This window comes from Neoarius graeffei, chromosome 2 (assembly GCF_027579695.1).
Source record: "Neoarius graeffei isolate fNeoGra1 chromosome 2, fNeoGra1.pri, whole genome shotgun sequence".
Taxonomy (NCBI): domain Eukaryota; kingdom Metazoa; phylum Chordata; class Actinopteri; order Siluriformes; family Ariidae; genus Neoarius; species Neoarius graeffei.
Window position 1 is genome coordinate 78,959,791 of NC_083570.1, and position 21,797 is coordinate 78,981,587.

Genomic DNA, 21,797 nt, shown 5'->3' on the forward strand with positions numbered 1-21,797 from the left:
TAACGATTCTCACTTTTTTATTGTTTACTTGGCAGCTACGGAGCTGTTACATTTGATCCAAACTCTATCCAAGTGTGGGCACTTACAAGTCATGATGATCCACAGTTGCTCAATTTGACAGGATACTTGTGAGACAGAACAACATTGTTATAATTGAAGGTGTCATCCAGACTGAAAGGCACAACCTCCTCAGTTTCGCTCTGGGGAGAGAAAATGATCTCATATCCCTGCATATCTGAACATGAAACACAAGCTTTGCTTAATTTTCGCTGCATGTTTATGCAATTAACCAAATTACATTGCTTGAACCCAATTCAAGTGCTTTGAATCAATTTAGTTAAACTGCCATTTCACTTCAGTGCTATCTGATGAAAGCCTATTAATAGATTAATTTGAGTGTGTGCAACTCCCTGAAAAATTAGTAACTCTAAAGAACATACGAATTTCGAGCGTGTGCTGGGGAGAATCATAATAAGCTATTATTTTTTGTATACCTGGCTCTCTGTATTGGTTGGTGGCTTGTGTGCCCTATAGTCCACGTCAGTAGAGGAGAGCTCAAGCTGTGTGCAGTGACAGACAGCAGAACTGTAGGCCAGCAAATCTTCCTCAACCTCTCCAGGAACCACACACACATCTAACAGGAAGAGGACAACATAAATAACCTACTGCATGTGTATATGGATGAATGTCATTATGAAAGTTTGAGTTGCTTAAAAAATACATCCATGTTCATCCTACAATATATTTTCAAGAAAACAAGTAAATGTTAGAAAAACACTAAAATGAGCATTGAACAGGGGAGTCATCAACTGGCAGTTTCCAATGCAGACCCAGCAAAGTATTTCAGCTGAACAAAGTGTTCGAAAAACTACTGTAACAGAGTCAATAAACATCTGGAATAAATAAATAATTACACTCCTGACATGGCTAGATGACATGAAGGGTTTTTTTTCTTCACCAAAGACTAGAATACTACGATCATCCACTTTAGTTGTTTCCATGGTCTTCCGGGCCTTTTGGTGTTGCTGAGCTCGCTAGTCCATTCCTTATTTTTAAGAATGTACCAAACTGTTGATCTGGCCACTCCTAAAGTTTCTGCTATCTCTTGAGATAAGTCTGTTTTGTTTTTTTCAGGCTAATGATGGCCTCCTTTACTTGCACCGACACCTCTTTGGACCACATCTTGAAAGTTCCCATGAACAGTTGCCAAACACAAATTCAAGTTCATAGAATCAACTCCAGACTTTCTGTCTTCTTAATTTGTCATGAAATAACAAGAACACAGGTCACTTCTGGCCATGAAACTGCTTATCAGTTAATTGTCCAATTACTTTTGAGCCTGTGAAAATGGCAGGACTATGTTAAAAAAAAGGCTGTAATTCCGAAAGGGTTAATGCAATTTTTTTGTTGTTATTAAATGTCCTGAATTAAACTGAAATTCTACACTTCAATTCACACCTTATCTGCTTAATTTCAAATTCATTACAGTGGCAAAATTGTGAAAATTGCATCAGCGTTAAATACTGATGGACCTAACTGTGTACACACACACACGCAGTAACGTTAAGGTTTTATAGTAGGTCTACTGAGATGCTGACAATCATTATCGCCTAGATTAGTGCACATCCCTTCTCATTGGCCTCCCTATTGAATCCCTTCAAAGACTACAATACATTCAGAACTCTGCAGCGAAACTCCTCACCCATACCAAACAATCTGCTCATATCACCCCCCACTCTTTCTCAGCTTCACTGGCTACCTGTTCTGTCCCGAATTAAGTATAAAATCCTACTACTCACCTTCAAAGCCCTCTATAGCCTTGCTCTTCCTTACATCCGTGACCTTCTGACCCCTTACACTTCATCCCACTCTCTCAGATCCTCTAGCCATGATCTCCTTGCTGCCCCCCGCACCAGACTCTCTACCCTAGGAGGCAGGTCCTTCAGTGCCATGGCTCCCAAGCTCAGAAATTCCCTCCCTCAACCCCTCTGTGACTGCTCTTCCCTTCTTTTCTTCAAATCTCATCTTAAAACCTTTCTGTTTCATGAACACTTCTCCTCTTCCACCACTGCATAAACTTACCACTCTTTAGCAACTTTTGTGTGTGTTCTGTTTTCTTTGACCGATGTAAAGCGACCGCGAGTTTGAGAAAGGCGCTACATAAATGTAACTTAATAATAATAATAATAATAATAATAATAATCTCATCTCATCTTCATCCGCTTATCTGGAGCCGGGTCGCGGAGGCAGCAGTCTGAGCATGGAAGCCCAAACTTCCCTCTCCCCAGACACTTCGGCCAGCTCCTCGGAAAGAACACCGAGGCATTCCCAGGCGAGCCGAGAGACATAGTCCCTCCAGCGTGTCCTGGGTCTTCCCCGGGGCCTCCTCCCGGGGGGACATGCCTGGAACACCTCACCAGGGAGGCGTCCAGGAGGCATCCGAAAGAGATGCCCGAGCCACCTCAGCTGATTCTTCTTGATGTGGAGGAGCAGAGGCTCTACTCTGAGCTCCTCCCGAGTGATTGTGCTTCTCACCGTAAGGGAGCGCCCAGCCACCCTGCGAAGGAAACTCATTTCAGCCGCTTGTATCCGTGATCTTGTTCTTTCGGTCATTACCCAAAGCTCATGACCATAGGTGAGAGTCGGAACGTAGCTCGACCGGGAAATCGAGAGCTTCGCCTTTTGGCTCAGCTCCTTCTTCACCATGACGGACCAGTAAAGCAACCGCATCACTGCAGAGGCTGCACCGATCCACCTGTTGATCTCATGCTCTATCCTTCCCTCACTCATGAACAAGATCCCAAGATACTTAAACTCCTCCACTTGAGGCAGGACTTCTCCACCAACCTGGAGAGGGCAAGCCACCCTTTTCCGGTCGAGAACCATGGCCTCGGACTTGGAGGTGCTGATTCTCATCCCAGCCGCTTCACACTCAACTGCAAACCGCCCCAGTGCATGCTGAAGGTCCTGGTTTGAAGAAGCCAACAGGACAACATCATCCACAAAAAGCAGAGATTAAATCCTGTGGTTCCCAAACAAGACTCCCTCTGGCCCCTGGCTGCGCCTAGAAATTCTGTCCATAAAAATTATGAACAGAACCAGTGACAAAGGGCAGCCCTGCCAGAGTCCAACATACACTGGGATCAGGTCTGACTTACTGCCGGCAATGCGAACCAGACACATGCTCCTTTCGTACAGGGATTGGACAGCCCTTAGCAAAGAGCCCCGAACCCCATACTCCTGAAGCACCCCCCACAGAATACCACGAGGGACATGGTCGAATGCCTTCTCCAGATCTCCAGATCCACAAAGCACATGTGGACTGGTTGAGCAAACTCCCATGAACCCTCAATCACCCTATGAAGGGTATAGAGCTGGTCCAGTGTTCCACGACCAGGACGAAAACCGCATTGTTCCTCCTGGATCCGAGGTTCGATTATCGGCCAAATTCTCCTCTCCAGTACCCTGGAGTAAACCTTCCCGGGGAGGCTGAGAAGTGTGATTCCCCTATAATTGGTGCACACTCTCCGGTCCCCTTTCTTGAAAAGAGGGACCACCACCCCGGTCTGCCACTCCAGAGGCACTGCCCCCAACCGCCACGTGATGTTGCAAAGGCGTGTCAGCCAAGACAGCCCCACAACATCCAGAGACTTGAGATACTTAGGGCAGATCTCATCCACCCCCGGTGCCTTGCCACCGAGGAGCTTGCAAACCACCTAAGTGACTTCAGCTTGGGTAATGGACGAGTCCACCTCTGAGTCATCAGTCTCCGCTTCCTCAATGGAAGGCGTGACGGTGGGATTGAGGAGATCCTCGAAGTATTCCTTCCACCGCCTGACAATATCCCCAGTTGAGGTCAACAGCTCCCCACCCGCACTGTAAACAGTGTTGGCAGAGTACTGCTTCCCCCTTCTGAGGCGCCGGAGGGTTTGCCAGAATTTCTTCGAGGCCGACCGATAGTCCTCCTCCATGGCCTCACCGAACTCCTCCCAATTCCGAGTTTTTGCCTCCGCAACTGCCCAAGCTGCAGCACGCCTGGCCTGCTAATACCTGTCAGCTGCCTCAGGAGTTCCAGAGGCCAACATGGCCCAATAGGACTCCTTCTTCAGCTTGACGGCATCCCTTAACTCCGGTGACCACCACCGGGTTCAGGGATTGCCGCCATGACAGACACCGGAGACCTTGCGGCCACAGCTCCAAACAGCCGCTTCAACAATGGAGGCAGAGAACATGGTCCACTCAGACCCAATATCCCCCGCCTCCCTCGGGAGCTGGGAGAAGCTCTCCCGGAGGTGGGAGTTAAAGACCTCCCTGACAGAGTGCTCGGCCAGACGTTCCCAGCAGACCCTCACCATACATTTGGGCCTGCCAGGTCTGTCTGGCTTCCTCCTCCGCCAGCGGATCCAACTCACCACCAGGTGGTGATCTGTTGACAGCTCAGCCCCTCTCTTCACCCGAGTGTCCAAGACATAGGGCCGGAGATCAGATGAAATGACAACAAAGTCAATCATCGACCTCTGACCTAAGGTGTCCTGGTGCCACGTGCACTCATGGATACCCCTATGCTCGAACATGGTGTTCATTATGGACAAACTGTGACTAGCACAGAAGTCCAATAACAAAACACCACTCGGGTTCAGATCGGGGAGGCCGTTCCTCCCAATCACACCCCTCCAGGTGTCACTGTCATCGCCCACGTGAGCGTTGAAGTCCCCCAGTAGAACAATGGAGTCCCCAGTCTGAGCACCTCTCAGTACCTCTCCCAGGGACTCCAAGAAGGCCAAATACTCTATACGGCTATTCGGCCCATAGGCACAAACAACAGCAAGAGCCCTCTCCCCGACCCAAAGGCACAGAGAGGCGACCCTCTCGTTCACTAGGGTAAACTCCAACACATGGCATCTGAGCTGTGGAGCTATAAGCAAGCCCACACCAGATCACTGCTCACCGTGGGCGTCTCCAGAGAAGTGGAGAGTCCAGCCCCTCTCGAGGAGCTGGGTTCCGGAGCCCAAGCTGTGCGTGGAGGTGAGCCCGACTATCTCTCGCCGGTACCTCTCAACCTCCCGCACAAGCTCAGGCTCTCCCCCCCCCAGCGAAGTGACATTCCATGTCCCAACAGCTAGCCGCTATGTTCGGGGATCAGGTCATCGAGGCCCCTGCCTTCGACTGCCGCCCAATCCACACTACACCGGCCCCCTGCTACTACCTCTGTGGGTGGTGAACCCACAGGAGGTCGGACCCACGTCACCGCTTCGGGCTGAGCCCGGCCGGGCCCCATGGGCAAAGGCCTGGCCACCAGGCATTCGCATACGAGCCCCAACCCCGGGCCTGGCTCCAGGGTGGGGCCCCGGCTGCACCATACCGGGCAACGTCACAGTCCTTGTTTTGTTAATTTCCATAAGGGGTTTGGTGAATAATAATAATAATAATAATAATAACAACAATAATAATAATATCAAATCAGTATACTTTATATGTGCAGAAATGTTATTTTAAAATAATGTATCATTCACAATGACACATCACATACACAAGCCATCCTTCCCAACTCATCCTGTTGCACTCCCTCTCAGCGCATCTATACGTGTCTGTATGTGTGTGTGCTGCTGTGTAAGAATGCTTGGCAGGAGTGTAAGCAATGGTGATTTTAATTCAAGCATAATTAAAACTAATTACTACCCAGTGAATATCATATTTTTGCTGAGAGTGAAGCAAGCATCTGTGTTTGAGTGTGTATGTGTAACCTTTGGGTACATAAACACTGGACAGTTATATCTACATTTCCCTTTTCTGGGCTGCTTGTATTGATAATGCAGCAAACAAATACAGCCCCATGTATTCCTGGGAGTCTTGCTCCAGCTGGCCCAGAAGCTTATCAGGGTACCCATTTTCCAACCTAGTTTATGCCAGCCATGTGTCACAGCACCCTGACATAACGATAATTACACAGTGTTCTGTGTCAGACTGAGCTCTGCATTCATTCATTCATTCATTCATTCATTCATTCATTCATTCTCTCTCTATCACAGTAGCTGCATAATTACTCATACTAATTCGTGTAGAATTCAGACTATTTTCCTGATATTCACTACCTTTGACTGACATCCAAAATACCACACCTTGTGGTTTTCACACAGAGTGAGGTCATCTTTTCATATTCCTTGACTCTCATCACTAACATTTACCCCAACACCATAGAGAAACTTATCTCTGTGTGCACTGAGCATCACCCTCACTATGAGCTTCCTCTTTACATGGATGATTTCTGTGGAGAGTTTCTGTGGCCAGGCTTTCTTTAATTAGAAGTCATTAGCACTAAAGCAGAGGCTCATGGAGATGAATAGCAGGGCTGATGCATGTTCGCTCTCATTATAGACTTGCTCTGTGAGCATATTAAAAGTATGACAGTAAAGCTGCTATCCTCTTCTCTAAGAACAGGCCAGTCATTCGTAATTTGCAGGGACTGAATACGCATAATAAATAGTAATGCATTTAAATCAGACAGCTGGAGGCCCTAATTACCAAAATAGTGCACACATGATTCTCAATAAACCGTATTAAATGTAAGGTTAACCCATAAATGCTTTTTATATGTGCACATTACCGCCTATGCAATTACAGTATATGATCACTCTATTGCAGTGCCAAGCAGTATATCTGTAAATCTCCAAATCACATTTCTTGACTGACCGTAAAAGATGCATAAGCCCATTCAAATTAAAGCTACAACACAGTGCTTTTGATAGACAACCTAATGATAGCCAGTCAGCCATGAAACATTAATGTACACACTTCTTGTTTCTGAATAAATTAGCACTCCTACTTTTAATGCAACATATTGTGTTGCATTGCACACATTTTAAGATAAACCACAGTTTACCTTCCATGTTATGCAAGTCTTCAGTCTCTTCCTCAGTGTCAACCTGGTGAAAAAAAAAATCACTGTTTATTTTGCAGTACTGCAAAATCACTTAAAAACTCACCATCCAGCTGGGATTTTTTTGTAGGCTGTTAGCCATGCTATCCATATGTAAAATATGTTATTATTATTATTATTATCAGACAGACAGACAGACAGACAGACAGACAGACAGACAGACAGACAGACAGACAGACAGACAGACAGACAGACAGATAGATAGATAGATAGATAGATAGATAGATAGATAGATAGATAGATAGATAGATAGATAGATCAGGTGTTTTATCATCCCATGTCTTTCTCTTCCACACCATGGAACCAACCAAGACTTCTGTATGGGTAGAAATGTGAACCACATGTCAAGTAAATCCAATCAAACATGCTTTTCGATGTTTGTGACAAACACAGGAATGAAGCAGCACCTGCATTCACTTCCACAGTGAGAGGAAAAGTAAGAACATGTCGAGATTGAATGGCGCAGTTTGCAAAAAGCACAATGCACCCTACCATACAACTTCGCTCACTCTCAGACACACACCTTGAGATGACAACTGTCATCAATATACTTTTTGCACAGTTTTTGTTCAAAGTATTTTATCTTTTATGGCATTCTAATTTCACATACTATGTTTATTTAATGTAAGTTGTAAGAACTGACTTCTTATAAATTTTCAAACTACAAGCATCACATTTATCGTAAATGAGTATCAGCCCAAATTATCAGTTATTGGTGTCCTTGATTACTAATATTCGGTATTGACCTGGGGGGGGGACCCATATCAGTTGACCTTTAGTGTAAATAGTTGTGACACAAGTTTCCTAACTAAGATCACTCAGAGCTTTGAAGCTGTGGAAGTTTAAGACCTTATGCAGAGTGGGACACAGCAGTATTCATGATATTTCTTCACTTGTCTTTGAAAACATTTAGTCTTCAATACCTTTGAGTGGAGATTCATTTTGATCATGTTAGGAAAAACAAACAGTACTGATGTATGGAAATAATGCAATCAGAATCTCAAGGACCACACAATTTTAAAATAAAAATGCATCATCGTCCTTAGTACAAGTAGCCCATGACACATTTATTAAATCTGTTTACACTTAGTATCTGTCCATCTAAGTTATTACTACATAAACAATAACGCATTAGAATGAGCGCATTGATGTGAAACTTACAGCCAGACCTACTGTCAGAACTGCATTGTTACAGAAATTTAAATCAACACCTTCTGAACAAACAGAAGGGAGCATTCAACAGCACTGCGGCACAAATATTTTTAGTCCATCATGCACTTCTTACTGAGCACTGGTGACTCTATGGAAACAATCTTTTTTTCTCCCTCCAATTTTCTACACATTAACTGATATAGAAAAACAACCAGTGGCTGTTTACCTGTTAACATGCACCTAGTATCCTGATTAAATCCAGCTGGTTTTATCAGATTGCTTTAAATCAGACAATAGCCTTACTTTAATTTTAGGTATCAGAGTAACAGGATACTTGAATAATAAGTCTGAATCTGATCATCATATTATTAAGGTGTAAACACACTTACTGTACCTATTTAGCTATGACAAGTGTGTGACAAGATACTGTCTTTACCTTCACATGCTGATCTAAAGAAAAAGTCTGTCCACTGCAAAGACATGCTGCATTAATGGGATATTATTCCTCCACCATTCTTAGTCTTTCATTTTACTTTCTGTTTATACTGTCATTCAGATATAAGTATATACAGCACCACACACTATGTCACTGCCATGTCAGCATCACTGCTGTGCTGAGAATGCACCATCATGCAAATAATATCAATTCAGCAGTGGTCCTCCGGTGGGTTCTTTGCATTGATGGATATGCTACAGAAGGTTGTGTAGATGTGTATAGTTGTGTAGGTGTTGTGCATACATGGTAACACAGCATTAATAAACCTACTGAATAAAATTCATATCTGCATCAGTCATTTACAAAGAGATAAAATCAGTTCTGCATGAAGAATCAGATATTAACTGTTTTTGTATTGAATGCATACCCATTATAAGTAACTATGAGTGTGTTAGGGGAGATAACAATGATTCACAGTTTAAGAAGGCTTTAACCAATATTTAACAGTTAGTGATCAAAGTGAAAATGTTTAGCATGTGGAAAACGGATAACAGATCTTCCAGATGTTCTATTATGAAAAGCTTTTGATCCATTCAATCTGATAGCAAAAAAGGCACTAAAGGAAATACAGCAAACAAGCTACTGAAAGTTGACTCAGCAGCACTGCACAATTCAAAGATTACATTATAATATTTACATGCTCACATCCATTATCTGTTCATCTGCACTGAAAACGATAACTAGTTAATTTAGAAGTCTCAGTAACTGTGACTTTACTCAGTATGAGCTAAACATGGACATGTAACCATAATCAATGGGATTTTTTTATTCTATTTATATGCTTAAACTCAACAGCACTGCAGCACTGAGATTGTTCTCATTGAGCAGGTTTATCTCATTCTGATTCTAACAGCGAAATATGGCACCAGTCTTCTCTGCATTGATATGTCTAGCACTGTAAGTACCAGATGGTATTGACATTAATTGATGTCCTGCTAACCAGAGAAGATCAATAAATAACATAGCAGGCAGTCTTGGGTACCATTCAGGTACACAAGAACCATACACACATCAGGGGGAAGTCATTAATTGCTGAAGGTGGTCCATTTGCTTGACATGTTGGAGTGCATTTGTGTATATGAAGTCGGAATAGGCAGGAGTAAATTTGATTTTTAATTTGAAAAGGATTTGACTGAGGTTCTGTATCTGTAGTCCTGTGGTCTCTTGGTTTTGTGCTTGCTTTTTTTGTTTGGTTGCTTGTCCTTTTGTCCATCCAGCTGAAATTTTATTTAAACCCAAATCAAATGCAAATTCCTCATGTTGCAAGTCAACTATTGTATCATCCCAGCACATGAACTCCAAGGTACTGTACTTTCTAGTCATACACTATGATGATGTTACAGACAGTGCCAACATTGTCATGAAGTTCTCTTAGGACACTGCTGTCATAGTGCTGATATTCAGCTTACAAGGACAAACTTGACCTTCTTACCACTTGGCACACAGACAACATTCTCTCCTTAAATGTTCAGAGAACTAATTAATTTCTTGTTGCCTTTAGGAGAAAGCAGACAGACTGTTCCCTCCTTTTGCAGGTCTGTCACTGAGAGGGCTGCCAAATTCAAGTAGCAGATTTATATCTCGAAGGACCTCACCTTGTCCATATACACTACTCCCTAGAAAAACTCGATAAGTTAATCTGTCTTCCTGAACCTTTCACTGCTTCTACAGCTACTGTAGAAAGTGTCCTCAGTATGGCAGTAAAAGACAAACAGTGTCATCACAGGAATATCAGGAGCAGCCCAATAAGAAGTTCTTCACATTGATCTTGTTTGGCAAATGGTACCAAAGCAATTCCGTCACACACCTGAAAGACAGTGTTTCAACCTGGAGTTATTAGTTTTCTTAACCGCCAATCCTATTCTAGCATACGGTACATAACCTCAACAAGCCATTTGCACTGTTCAGTGTTTAATGGGTGTCACGAATAACATTGATGCCTCATAGCTCCAAGGTCCCTGGTTCTATTCTCAGCTCGAGTTACTGCCTGTGTATTGAGTTTTGCATGTGCTGCCTGTTTATACAATGAGGGTTAATAAATGAATAAGTAATGTTTTATGTCTCAGTGTGACCCACACTATTCTCTATCTACTGTTTTTCACTATTCTGTGCTGTCTGATGCTGTTTAATTACTGGCTGTGACTCTTCTAACTCTGTAGCCTGAGGAATCTCAACTTTATTTCTTTTGTACACAGATGTGTCAATTAACCACAAGAGTCACTCAAATTTTTATTCCAGTCAATAAAACTTTTTAAATAAATTAAAACAGACATTTGCAACATTAGATACTTACAGCTGAATAAAGAGGGTTGATTTCATTATTGTATACTAATATTACAGAACGCTGAGATGCTAGTTATGGTGCGAGTATAAATCAAATATAGTATCCAAATCTAAAGCCACCTGCTGCAATTAAAGTCCTTGCCTACAAAGCAACAACCAGCACCATAAGATTTTATTAGCATGTAATTAATGAGAAAAATTTCAAATTAAACAGTAAAATAATTGAGCACATGGCAGCCAAATATATTGGAAATATTTGTGTTTAAAAACCAAAAAGATTTTCAAGAGGCTCTTTTTACAGACTCTTATTATACACTGAAGCTAGCTAACTAATCCTGTACCCATTACATGCCCAAAGTTATTTATTTTGGCCTGGCAGGTGAACAATACGCTTTAATATCTGTCTCCAACAAAGCTTCATCTATCCATCCATTATCTATACTGCTTATATGCCAGGGTTTCAAAGGAAGCTGGAGCCAATCATAGCTAGCTTCAGACATGAAGCAGGGTCCACCCTGGGCAATCTATCGCAGGCCTAACACACAGACAAAACAACCATTCTCACTCACATTCACACCTATGGACAATTTAGAGGAGTCAGCTGACCAAATCCGGATGTCTTTGGACTGTGGGAGGAAATCTGAGCATCCAAAGGAAACCCACACAAGCACGGAGAGAACATGCAAACAGAAAGCACAAAAAGCTTCAGTCGGCCACAAGGTTCGAACCCAGAACCTTCTTGCTGTGAAGCGACAGTATCAACCACTGCACCACCATGCCACCCCAATGCGCTATCATTTAGCCCAAAACATAGAAAAACATCTTGCCTCATGATGTATTACAAACACCATTTCCAGAAAAGTTGGGATATTTTCCAAAGTGTAATAAAAACAAAAATATGTCTCATCTCATTATCTCTAGCTGCTTTATCCTGTTCTACAGGGTCGCAGGCAAGCTGGAGCCTATCCCAGCTGACTACGGGTGAAAGGCGGGGTACACCCTGGACAAGTCGCCAGGTCATCACAGGGCTGACACATAGACACAGACAACCATTCACACTCACATTCACACCTACGGTCAATTTAGAGTTGCCAGTTAACCTAACCTGCATGTCTTTGGACTGTGGGGGAAACCGGAGCACCCGGAGGAAACCCACGCGGACACGGGAAGAACATGCAAACTCCACACAGAGAGGCCCTCGCCGGCTATGGGGCTCGAACCCGGACCTTCTTGCTGTGAGGCGAGAGCGCTAACCACTACACCACCGTGCCGCTCACAAATATATGTGATTTGTTAATTCACATGAACTTTTATTTAACTGACCAACTTAATTGTATTTTGTAAATATAAACAAAGTTGGCGGCACGGTGGTGTAGTGGTTAGCGCTGTCGCCTCACAGCAAGAAGGTCCAGGTTCGAGCCCCATGGCCGGCGAGGGCCTTTCTGTGTGGAGTTTGCATGTTCTCCCCGTGTCCGCGTGGCGACTTGTCCAGGGTGTACCCCGCCTTTCGCCCGTAGTCAGCTGGGATAGGCTCCAGCTTGCCTGTAACCCTGTAGTACAGGATAAAGCGGCTAGAGATAATGAGATGAGATGAGATAAACAAAGTTAGAACTTGATGCCTTCAACAAACTCAAAACAAGTTAGGACAAAGGCATTACCGTATTTTCTGGACTATAAGCCGCTACTTTTTTCCTAGGTTTTGAACCATGCGGCTTATACAAAGGTGCGGCTATTCTGTGGATTTTTCTTCCACCGCTAGGGGCGCTCTAACCGGAAGTAGAATCAAAAATAAGATAGACGAAAAATCAATGCAAAGAAGAATTAGCAGATCTTTAGCAGATAGAACACGCACGACAAATTACTAACTGGTAATTATTTTCAAATCCAGCGAAGATGATTAAAGTGACTTGTGGTTTCAAACACAGGAGAAATGAAGGTAAATAAATACCGGTTATTTTCTCTTGGTTCTGTTCCGTTTTAATCAGCAAAGTTGCTGCCGTGTTAAAAGGCACTGTTCGGAAAGAATCTGTTCAGGTACATACATGTACATTTACAGTACAAAATCGTTCTGGACATGCAGTAAATATCTAATTTTTCAACATAGATATCTGCGGCTTATAGCCCGGTGCGGCTTGTATATCTTTTTTTTAATTTTTTTTTTAAAAATAGAGCGGATGCGGCTTATATACAGGTGCGCTCTATAGTCCAGAAAATACGGTATTACTATTGTGTTACATAACCTTTCCTTTTACTAACACTTTTTAATTGTATGGGAACTGTGGACACTAATTGTTGCAGTTTTGCAATTGGAATTTTTGTCCATTCTTGCTCGATATAAGACTTCAGCTGCTCAACAGTCCATGGTTGCTGTTGTCTGATTCTCCCCTTCATGAAGCACCATACGGTACATTCTCAATAGGAGAGAGATCCGGACTGACAGCAGGCCAGTCAAGCACACCTACTCTGTGTCTCCGAAGCCATGCTATTGTAGACCGTGTAGAATGAGGCCTGGGATCATCCTGCTGAAATAAGCATGGACTTCCCTGAAAGAGACGTCACCTTGATGGCAATACATATCTCTCTAAAATCCCAACATATGCCTCCACATCAATGGTACTGTCTCACACACACATGTAACTCACCCATGCCATGGGCATTGATGCCCTCCATACTATCTCAGATGCTGGATTTTGCACCTTTCTCTGATAACTGGATGGTCGTGTTCATCTTTGGTACAGAGAACTCGACATTCGGTTTTCGCAAATACAAGCTGAAATGTGGACTCATCTGACAACAGCACACATTTCCACTATCTTTCAGTCCATCAAAGATGAGGTTGGGCCCAGAGAAATTGCCAACGTTTCGACATAGAATTGATAAATAGCTTCCTCCTTATGTAATACAGTTTCAGGTTGCATTTCTGGATGCAGCGGCGGACTGTGTAAAGTGACAATGTTTTCCTAAAGTACTCCCAAGCCCATGTGGCTGTATTTGTCACATTTAGTATGATGGTTTCTCAGGCAGTGCCGCCTGAGGGCTCGAAGGTCACGCACATTCAACAGTGTTTTCCGGCCTTGCCCTTTACGCATCGAGATGTCTCCGAATTCCCTGAATCTTTTCACAGTATCATGTACTGTATATTTTGTAAGACCTAAATTCTTTGCAAACTTGCATTGAGAAATGTTCTTTTTGAATTGACTAACAATTCTCGCACCAATTTTGGCACAAAGGACTGAGCCACAACCCATCCTTGCTTGCAAAGACTGAGCCTTTGGTGCATGCTCCTTTTATACCCAATCATCTTACCAATTAACCTGCTTATTGTGGAATCTTCCAAAATGGTGTCACTTGAATGTCCTTTCAGTAGTTTTTTAGTCTGATTTTGCTTCTGTCCCAACTTTTTTTGAGTGTATTGCAGGCATCAAATTATAACTTTGCTTTTATTTACAAAATACAATTAAGTTGGTCAGAAAAATAATTGAAAATCTTTTCTTTGTACGTTTGTCAATTCAATAAAGGCTCACATGAATTAACAAAATCACCGATTTTTGTTTTTATTACATTTTGGAAAATATCCCAACTTGCCTGGAAATGGGGTTTGTATATTTTGATACACACCATGCCACAACCAAATGATGCTTCTCTACAGGTGAACATCAGATGAGACAATAAAGTCAGCTTAGCTTAAAAGGCAAATCTGCAATATATTATATGGCCAAAAGTACATTCCACTCTTCTAAGAAGGCTTTCCATTAGATTTTGGAGCACGGCTATGGGGATCTGTGGTCATTTATCCACAGGAGCATTTGTGATGTTGGGCAAGGAGGCCCGGTGGTGCAGTTCATTCATTTGTTCAGTGGGATTGAGGTCAGAGTGATACTCTTCCACACCAACCTTGGAAACCATATCTTCATGGACCTTCTGTTATGCACAAGAGCACTGTCATGCTGGAACAAGTTTGAGCTCAGTCTTTTAGTTCCAGTGAAGGGAAATTTTAATACTACAGTATACAAAGGCATCCTATAAAATTGTGTGCTTCCAACTTTGTGTAGAAATGAGTGTAAAGGTCAGCTGTCCATATGCTTTTGGCTATATAGTGCATTTTTATAGCATTTTGATACCATGTCATTTTATACCATAGCACTTTTGAATGTTCAATTCTGATTGATCAGAAGGTGCTAATTATTTTTCTATAGCAACATGGCTCTGACAGTACTTTATTATTGCATTTTTACATTAATGCACTTGTTCTAATATGCTTTTGTTTCTGAAGTAACAACTTAAACAGAATTGTAAGACAGATGCTCCACATAAGGAGGTTAAAAAAAGTCATTGTTGATATAGTGGCATTATCTATGTGTTTATTTAGAATTTTTGTAAGGAGTCTCCACTGTCAATGCTTTATAACATGTTACAAAGGGACTGGTGCTGCTATAACACGAGTGTTAACAGAAACTAACTTGTTTCACAGATGTTCCACAACATTAAATGCAACTATAAATGGGCAAAAAGTATGACATCCCATTCTTTAAAAAATATTATATTACAACCCCGATTCCAAAAAAGTTGGGACAAAGTACAAATTGTAAATAAAAACGGAATGCAATGATGTGGAAGTTTCAAAATTCCATATTTTATTCAGAATAGAACATAGATGACATATCAAATGTTTAAACTGAGAAAATGTATCATTTAAAGAGAAAAATTAGGTGATTTTAAATTTTATGACAACAACACATCTCAAAAAAGTTGGGACAAGGCCATGTTTACCACTGTGAGACATCCCCTTTTCTCTTTACAACAGTCTGTAAACGTCTGGGGACTGAGGAGACAAGTTGCTCAAGTTTAGGGATAGGAATGTTAACCCATTCTTGTCTAACGTAGGATTCTAGTTGCTCAACTGTCTTAGGTCTTTTTTGTCGTATCTTCTGTTTTATGATGCGCCAAATGTTTTCTATGGGTGAAAGATCTGGACTGCAGGCTGGCCAGTTCAGTACCCGGACCCTTCTTCTACGCAGCCATGATGCTGTAATTGATGCAGTATGTGGTTTGGCATTGTCATGTTGGAAAATGCAAGGTCTTCCCTGAAAGAGACGTCGTCTGGATGGGAGCATATGTTGCTCTAGAGCCTGGATATACCTTTCAGCATTGATGGTGTCTTTCCAGATGTGTAAGCTGCCCATGCCACACGCACTAATGCAACCCCATACCATCAGAGATGCAGGCTTCTGGACTGAGCACTGGTAACAACTTGGGTTGTTCTTCTCCTCTTTAGTCCAAATGACACGGCGTCCCTGATTTCCATAAAGAACTTCAAATTTTGATTCGTCTGACCACAGAACAGTTTTCCACTTTGCCACAGTCCATTTTAAATGAGCCTTGGCCCAGAGAAGACGTCTGTGCTTCTGGATCATGTTTAGATACGGCTTCTTCTTTGAACTATAGAGTTTTAGTTGGCAATGGCGGATGGCATGTTTTATTCCTTATATACCGTACCACATGTATCATTTTATGACATAACGTCTATTTTTATTTGATTCTATTGCTATTTACAGAAACAGGTAACTTTGTGGAAGGATGCTAAAATATAATTTTAGATCAAATGTTTAATTTCCGGGCGGCACGGTGGTGTAGTGGTTAGCGCTGTCGCCTCATAGCAAGAAGGTCCAGGTTCAAGCCCCGTGGCCGGCGAGGGCCTTTCTGTGTGGAGTTTGCATGTTCTCCCTGTGTCCGCATGGGTTTCCTCCGGGTGCTCTGGTTTCCCCCACAGTCCAAAGACATGCAGGTTAGGTTAACTGGTAACTCTAAATTGACCGTACGTGTGAATGTGAGTGTGAATGGTTGTCTGTGTCTATGTGTCAGCCCTGTGATGACCTGGCGACTTGTCCAGGGTGTACCCCGCCTTTCGCCCGTAGTCAGCTGGGATAGGCTCCAGCTTGCCTGCGACCCTGTAGAACAGGATAAAGTGGCTAGAGATGATGAGATGAGATGTTTAATTTCCCCACCTCTACCTTGTTAAGTCATGTTATTGAATAAATATGTAACAAAAGTATCATGGAAAGCAAAGGTTTTCAAATGTAGCACTGCAGTTTGGCCAGACACTTGAATGTTGTAACTGTTCATGAAAGTGTCTCCTGATCTCTGCATGCTGTTTTCATGTACACTACATTCACCTTTCTGTCCATGTTCACACTGTCTCTTCTGTCCAGCTCTGCAAGACAGGTTTTGTTTTCTTCTTCAAGACCAGCAGTCACATTCTCTACAACAGAGAAGAAAGAAGAGACAAGACTACTAATTATGCAGTAGGGTGTGGAATGCTCCTTTATGTACAACCCCAAATCAGAAAAAGTTGGGATGCTATGGAACATGCTAAATAAATAAATAAATAAATAAATAAAAAGGAAAAAAAACCTGCAGTGATTTCTAAATTTACTTTGTTTTGTATTTCACTGCAGACAGCATGAACCCAAGATACAGTACAGTGGCATACAAAAGTTTGGCCACCCTTACTGAAAATGTCTGTTACTATGAATAGTTAAGTGAGCAGAAGATGAACTGATCACCAAAAGGCATAAAGGTAAAGAAGATACATTTCTTTTCAGCGTTTTCTGCAAGATTTGTGTATTATTTTTGTTTTGTACAATTGGAGAGTGAAAAAAGAAAAGGAACACCATGAGAAATTTGGGCACCCCAATACATTTGAGTTCTCAGGTAACTTTTACCAAGGTTCCAGACCTTAATTAGTTATTGAGCTGTGGCTTGCTCAAATTCTGTTAGGAAAGGTCAGATGATGCAGATTTCAAAGCTGTATAAATTCTCTGACTCCTCAAACTTGTCCCTAAAATCAACAGCCATGGGCTCCTCTAAGCAACTTCCTCGCATTCTGAATAATAAAATAATTGATGTTCACAAGGCAGGAGAAGGCTACAAGAACGTAGCAAAGTGTTTTCAGGTAGCTGTTTCCTCAGATTGTAATGTTATTAAGAAATGGCAGTTAACAGAAACATGGAGATCAAGGTGCGGTCTGGAAGATGAAGAAAACTTTCTGAAAGAACTGCTTGTTGGATTGCTAGAAAGGCAAATAAAAAAACCCTGTCTGACTGCAAAAGGCCTTCAGAAAGACTTAGCAGAACCTGGAGTGGTGACGCACTGTTCTACTATGCAGCGACACCTGAACAAATATGACCTTCATGGGAAAGTCATCAGAAGAAAACCTTTCCTGTGTCCTACCCACAAAATTTAGAGTCTGAAGTTTGCAAATGAACATCTAAATAAGCCTGATGCATTTTGGAAACAAGTCATGTGGACTGATGAAATCAAAATAGAAAGTTTTGGCCACAATGTGCAAAGGTATGTTTGGAGAGAAAAGGGTGCCAAATTCCAGGAAAAGAACACCTCTCCAACTCTGAAGTATGGGTGTGGATCGATCATGCTTTGGGGTTGTGTTGCAGCCAGTGGTACAGGGCACATTTCACTGGTTGAGAGAAGCATGGATTTGAATAAATACCAGCAAATTCTGGAAGCAAACATCACACCATCTGTAAAAAAGTTTTAGTTAAAAAGAGGATGGGTCCTACAATAAGACAATGATCCAATGGAATACCTCAAGAGGCACAAGCTGAAGGTTTTGCCCTGGCCCTCAGAGTCCCCTGACCTAAATATCATTGAAAATCTGTGGCTAGATCTCAGAAGAGCAGTGCATGCAAGACAGCCCAAGAAACTTGTAGAACTGGAAGCCTTTTGCAAGGACAAATGTGCGAAAATCCCCCAGGTAAGAACTGAAAGATTATTAGCTGGCTACAAAAAGTGATTACAAGCTGTGATACTTGCCAAAGGGGGTGTTACTAAGTACTGACCATGCAGGGTGCCCAAACTTTTGCTTCGGGCCCTTTTCCTTTTTTGTCATTTTGAAAATATAAAAGATGAAAATAAAAAATTGTTTTTGCTTAAAATATAAAGGGAATGAGTCATCTTTAATTTTATGCTTTTTGGAGATCATTTCATCTTCAACTTGCTTAACTGTTCAGAGTAACTGCAATTTTGACCAGGGGTGCCCAAACTTTTGCATACCACTGTATTTCATGTTTTGTCTGGTCAACTTCATTTCATTACTTTGGCAAACCTGTGTCAAGCACTTACAATACAGAGTTACATCGACAAATGCCAATTAAAACTTTACTGTGCAAAAAGGAAGCCTTATATTAAACTGTGTCCAAAAGTGCCATCGACCTTTCTATGCTTGGAGGCATCTGGGATGGACCATCATACAGTGGAAACATGTAAACATGTATTGTGGCCAGAAGAATCAGTGTTCCAGGTCTTTTTTGCAAGAAAAGGATGCTGTGTGTTCCAGACCAAAGACGAAATGGACCATCCAGACTATTACCACACTGTAAACCCGAATAAGTTGAGTTTACTTAAAAAAATTGAGGAAAGTGGTTGCCTTAAAAAAAATAAGTAATTATTAATGATTGAATTGAGTACCTTAAACTTACAATCTTCTGGTAAGTACTCAATTCATCTCATCTCATTATCTCTAGCCGCTTTATCCTTCTACAGGGTCGCAGGCAAGCTGGAGCCTATCCCAGCTGACTACGGGCGAAAGGCGGGGTACACCCTGGACAAGTCGCCAGGTCATCACAGGGCAGACACATAGACACAGACAACCATTCACACTCACATTCACACCTACGGTCAATTTAGAGTCACCAGTTAACCTAACCTGCATGTCTTTGGACTGTGGGGGAAACCGGAGCACCCGGAGGAAACCCACGCGGACACGGGGAGAACATGCAAATTCCACACAGAAAGGCCCTCGCCGGCCCCGGGGCTCGAACCCAGGACCTTCTTGCTGTGAGGCGACAGCGCTAACCACTACACCACCGTGCCGCCCGTACTCAATTCAATCATTAATAATTACTTTTTTTTTTTAAGGCAACCACTTTCCTCAATTTTTTTAAGTAAACTCAACTTATTCGGGTTTACAGTGCAGCAGCAAGTCCAAAAGCTAGGGTCTGTCATGGCACGGGGTGGGTGTCAGTACCTTTGGCAAGTGTAACTTACACTTCTGTAGTACAGTACTAGTAAAAGGTTTGGATATACCTACACATACATTTTTTCCGTATTTTGAGTATTTTCTACATTGTAGAACAATACTGAAGACATCAAAACTATGAAATAGCATATGGAACATATGGAATTATGTGGTAAACAAAAAAGGGTTAAAAAATATGTTTCATATTTTAGATTCTTCAAAGTAGCCACCGTTTACCCTGATGACGCTTTGCGCACTATTGGCATTATCTTAACCAGCTTCATGAGGTAGTCACCTGGAATGCTTTTCAATTAACAGGTGTGTCTCGTCAAAAGTTAATTAGTGGGATTTTTTTCGCCTTCTTAATGTGTTTGATCTCAAACAGTAAATAGTAAATAACAAAAATGCAGTAAATAGTCCTATTCAATGTAGTAATATGTCCATATTATGTCAAGAACCACTCAACTAAGTAAAGAGAAACAACAGTCCACCATTATTTTAAAACATGAAGTGTCTTTTAATTAATAAATAAAAATAAAGAAAAACATTGAATTAGAAGGTCTGGACAAACTTTTGACTGGTATTGTACCTCTAGTGACTGACCTGTACTCAGGTGCATGAAGGTGGACAGGAACTGCTCGTATGACTGCTCTTGTAAGTTACAGAACCACTCAACAGCTTCCATCATGGACTGAGGAATGACACCTTAATCATCTTGTAAACCAGGCATCTCACCAAACCTACAAGGACAGGCAGACAGAGACAGGAAATTAAAATACCTAAGAGAAAACAAAACCTTTCAAAAATCAATACCTTTAAAATGGTGTACAATAAATTGACCCAGCAGGAATTTATATGAAGGGAAGCAGGTGTGGGGGCAAAGATAATAAAGAAGTGAGACAGATGACTAGAGAGTTAGATTGCACTACTTGTTAGGTCACTTAATCGCATAATAATACACATTATAGCCACATTAGCCCTGATTAAGGTGAACTTATTATTTCGAAGTTCAGTTCAATTACAATTAGTAGAGAGAGGCGATTATTACAATGGCATTAAAGTGTAATGAACGACCATACAAAATGATCAACGGAACATCTGAGCTGTCACCCTGTCGTTTATCAAACTCTTCCTTCGGTGGAGACTAGTGTACCGTTGCAAGGGACAGAAACAGGTGGCACACTACAGTTTAATTACTTTGTGCTACCAATTAATAAATACAATTCACCAGCATGGCCTAGGGCATGTGCTGTACTGTTCACATCCCACTCACTGAGTTTGCCACCTTCAGGGTCACAGTGAACATCCCTGCTTTGGGGACAGATGAATGCAGGCTCATGCTACACTGCAAGACTAAGTTATGATAATATATGCATTTTAAATACATTTGAACTATATCTCCACAGTTAATTAAGAAGCTAAAGGCATCATGCTTTTTTAGGACCTGGCACTGAGGAGTCAATTAAGCCACGATCATTTGCCTTGCGACTCAGCAGCAACTCTGAGAAGCAGGTGTTCAAGTGTTTGTGTTTTTGAGCACTAACACTCTTCCAGGCACTGGTGGTTACAGCACTTTGTTTTGCACATGATCATTCCCCTAAATACACACACACACACACACACACACCTAAAGACAAAAAACATAATACTAATTACCTCAAAACAGCTGTTACCCACTTTCTCAAACTCTTTTAGTGTCTCTCGATCATTTCAAGCTCTCTCACTACTTTTCTGTTTGTTCAGGAAAGAAAAGAGCAATCCGGCCACTGCACCTGTATTCATTCAATATTAAAACTATACAGTCACTGGTAGGCTTTATCACACTATAGTCTTACATATTCAAAGTTCTTCCCTACAAGTCCCAGTTTTCTGAGAATTTGTACTCCACACCACTC

At 41.9% G+C, this 21,797-nt stretch overlaps 1 protein-coding gene across 1 annotated transcript in view; it reads right to left on the reverse strand.

The window, feature by feature from the left end:
• The window catches only part of iftap (intraflagellar transport associated protein), a 27,162-nt gene continuing 5,365 nt past the window's right edge, over positions 1–21,797 (reverse strand). Inside the window, exons 2-6 of the mRNA XM_060915002.1 lie at positions 20,506–20,642; positions 17,042–17,127; positions 6,881–6,923; positions 495–634; positions 1–200 (exon numbers count right to left, since the gene is read on the reverse strand). Of these exons, the coding sequence (XP_060770985.1) occupies positions 90–200; positions 495–634; positions 6,881–6,923; positions 17,042–17,127; positions 20,506–20,590 (465 nt within the window). The 5' untranslated portion in view covers positions 20,591–20,642 and the 3' untranslated portion in view covers positions 1–89. The remainder of the gene's footprint in view (positions 201–494; positions 635–6,880; positions 6,924–17,041; positions 17,128–20,505; positions 20,643–21,797) is intronic.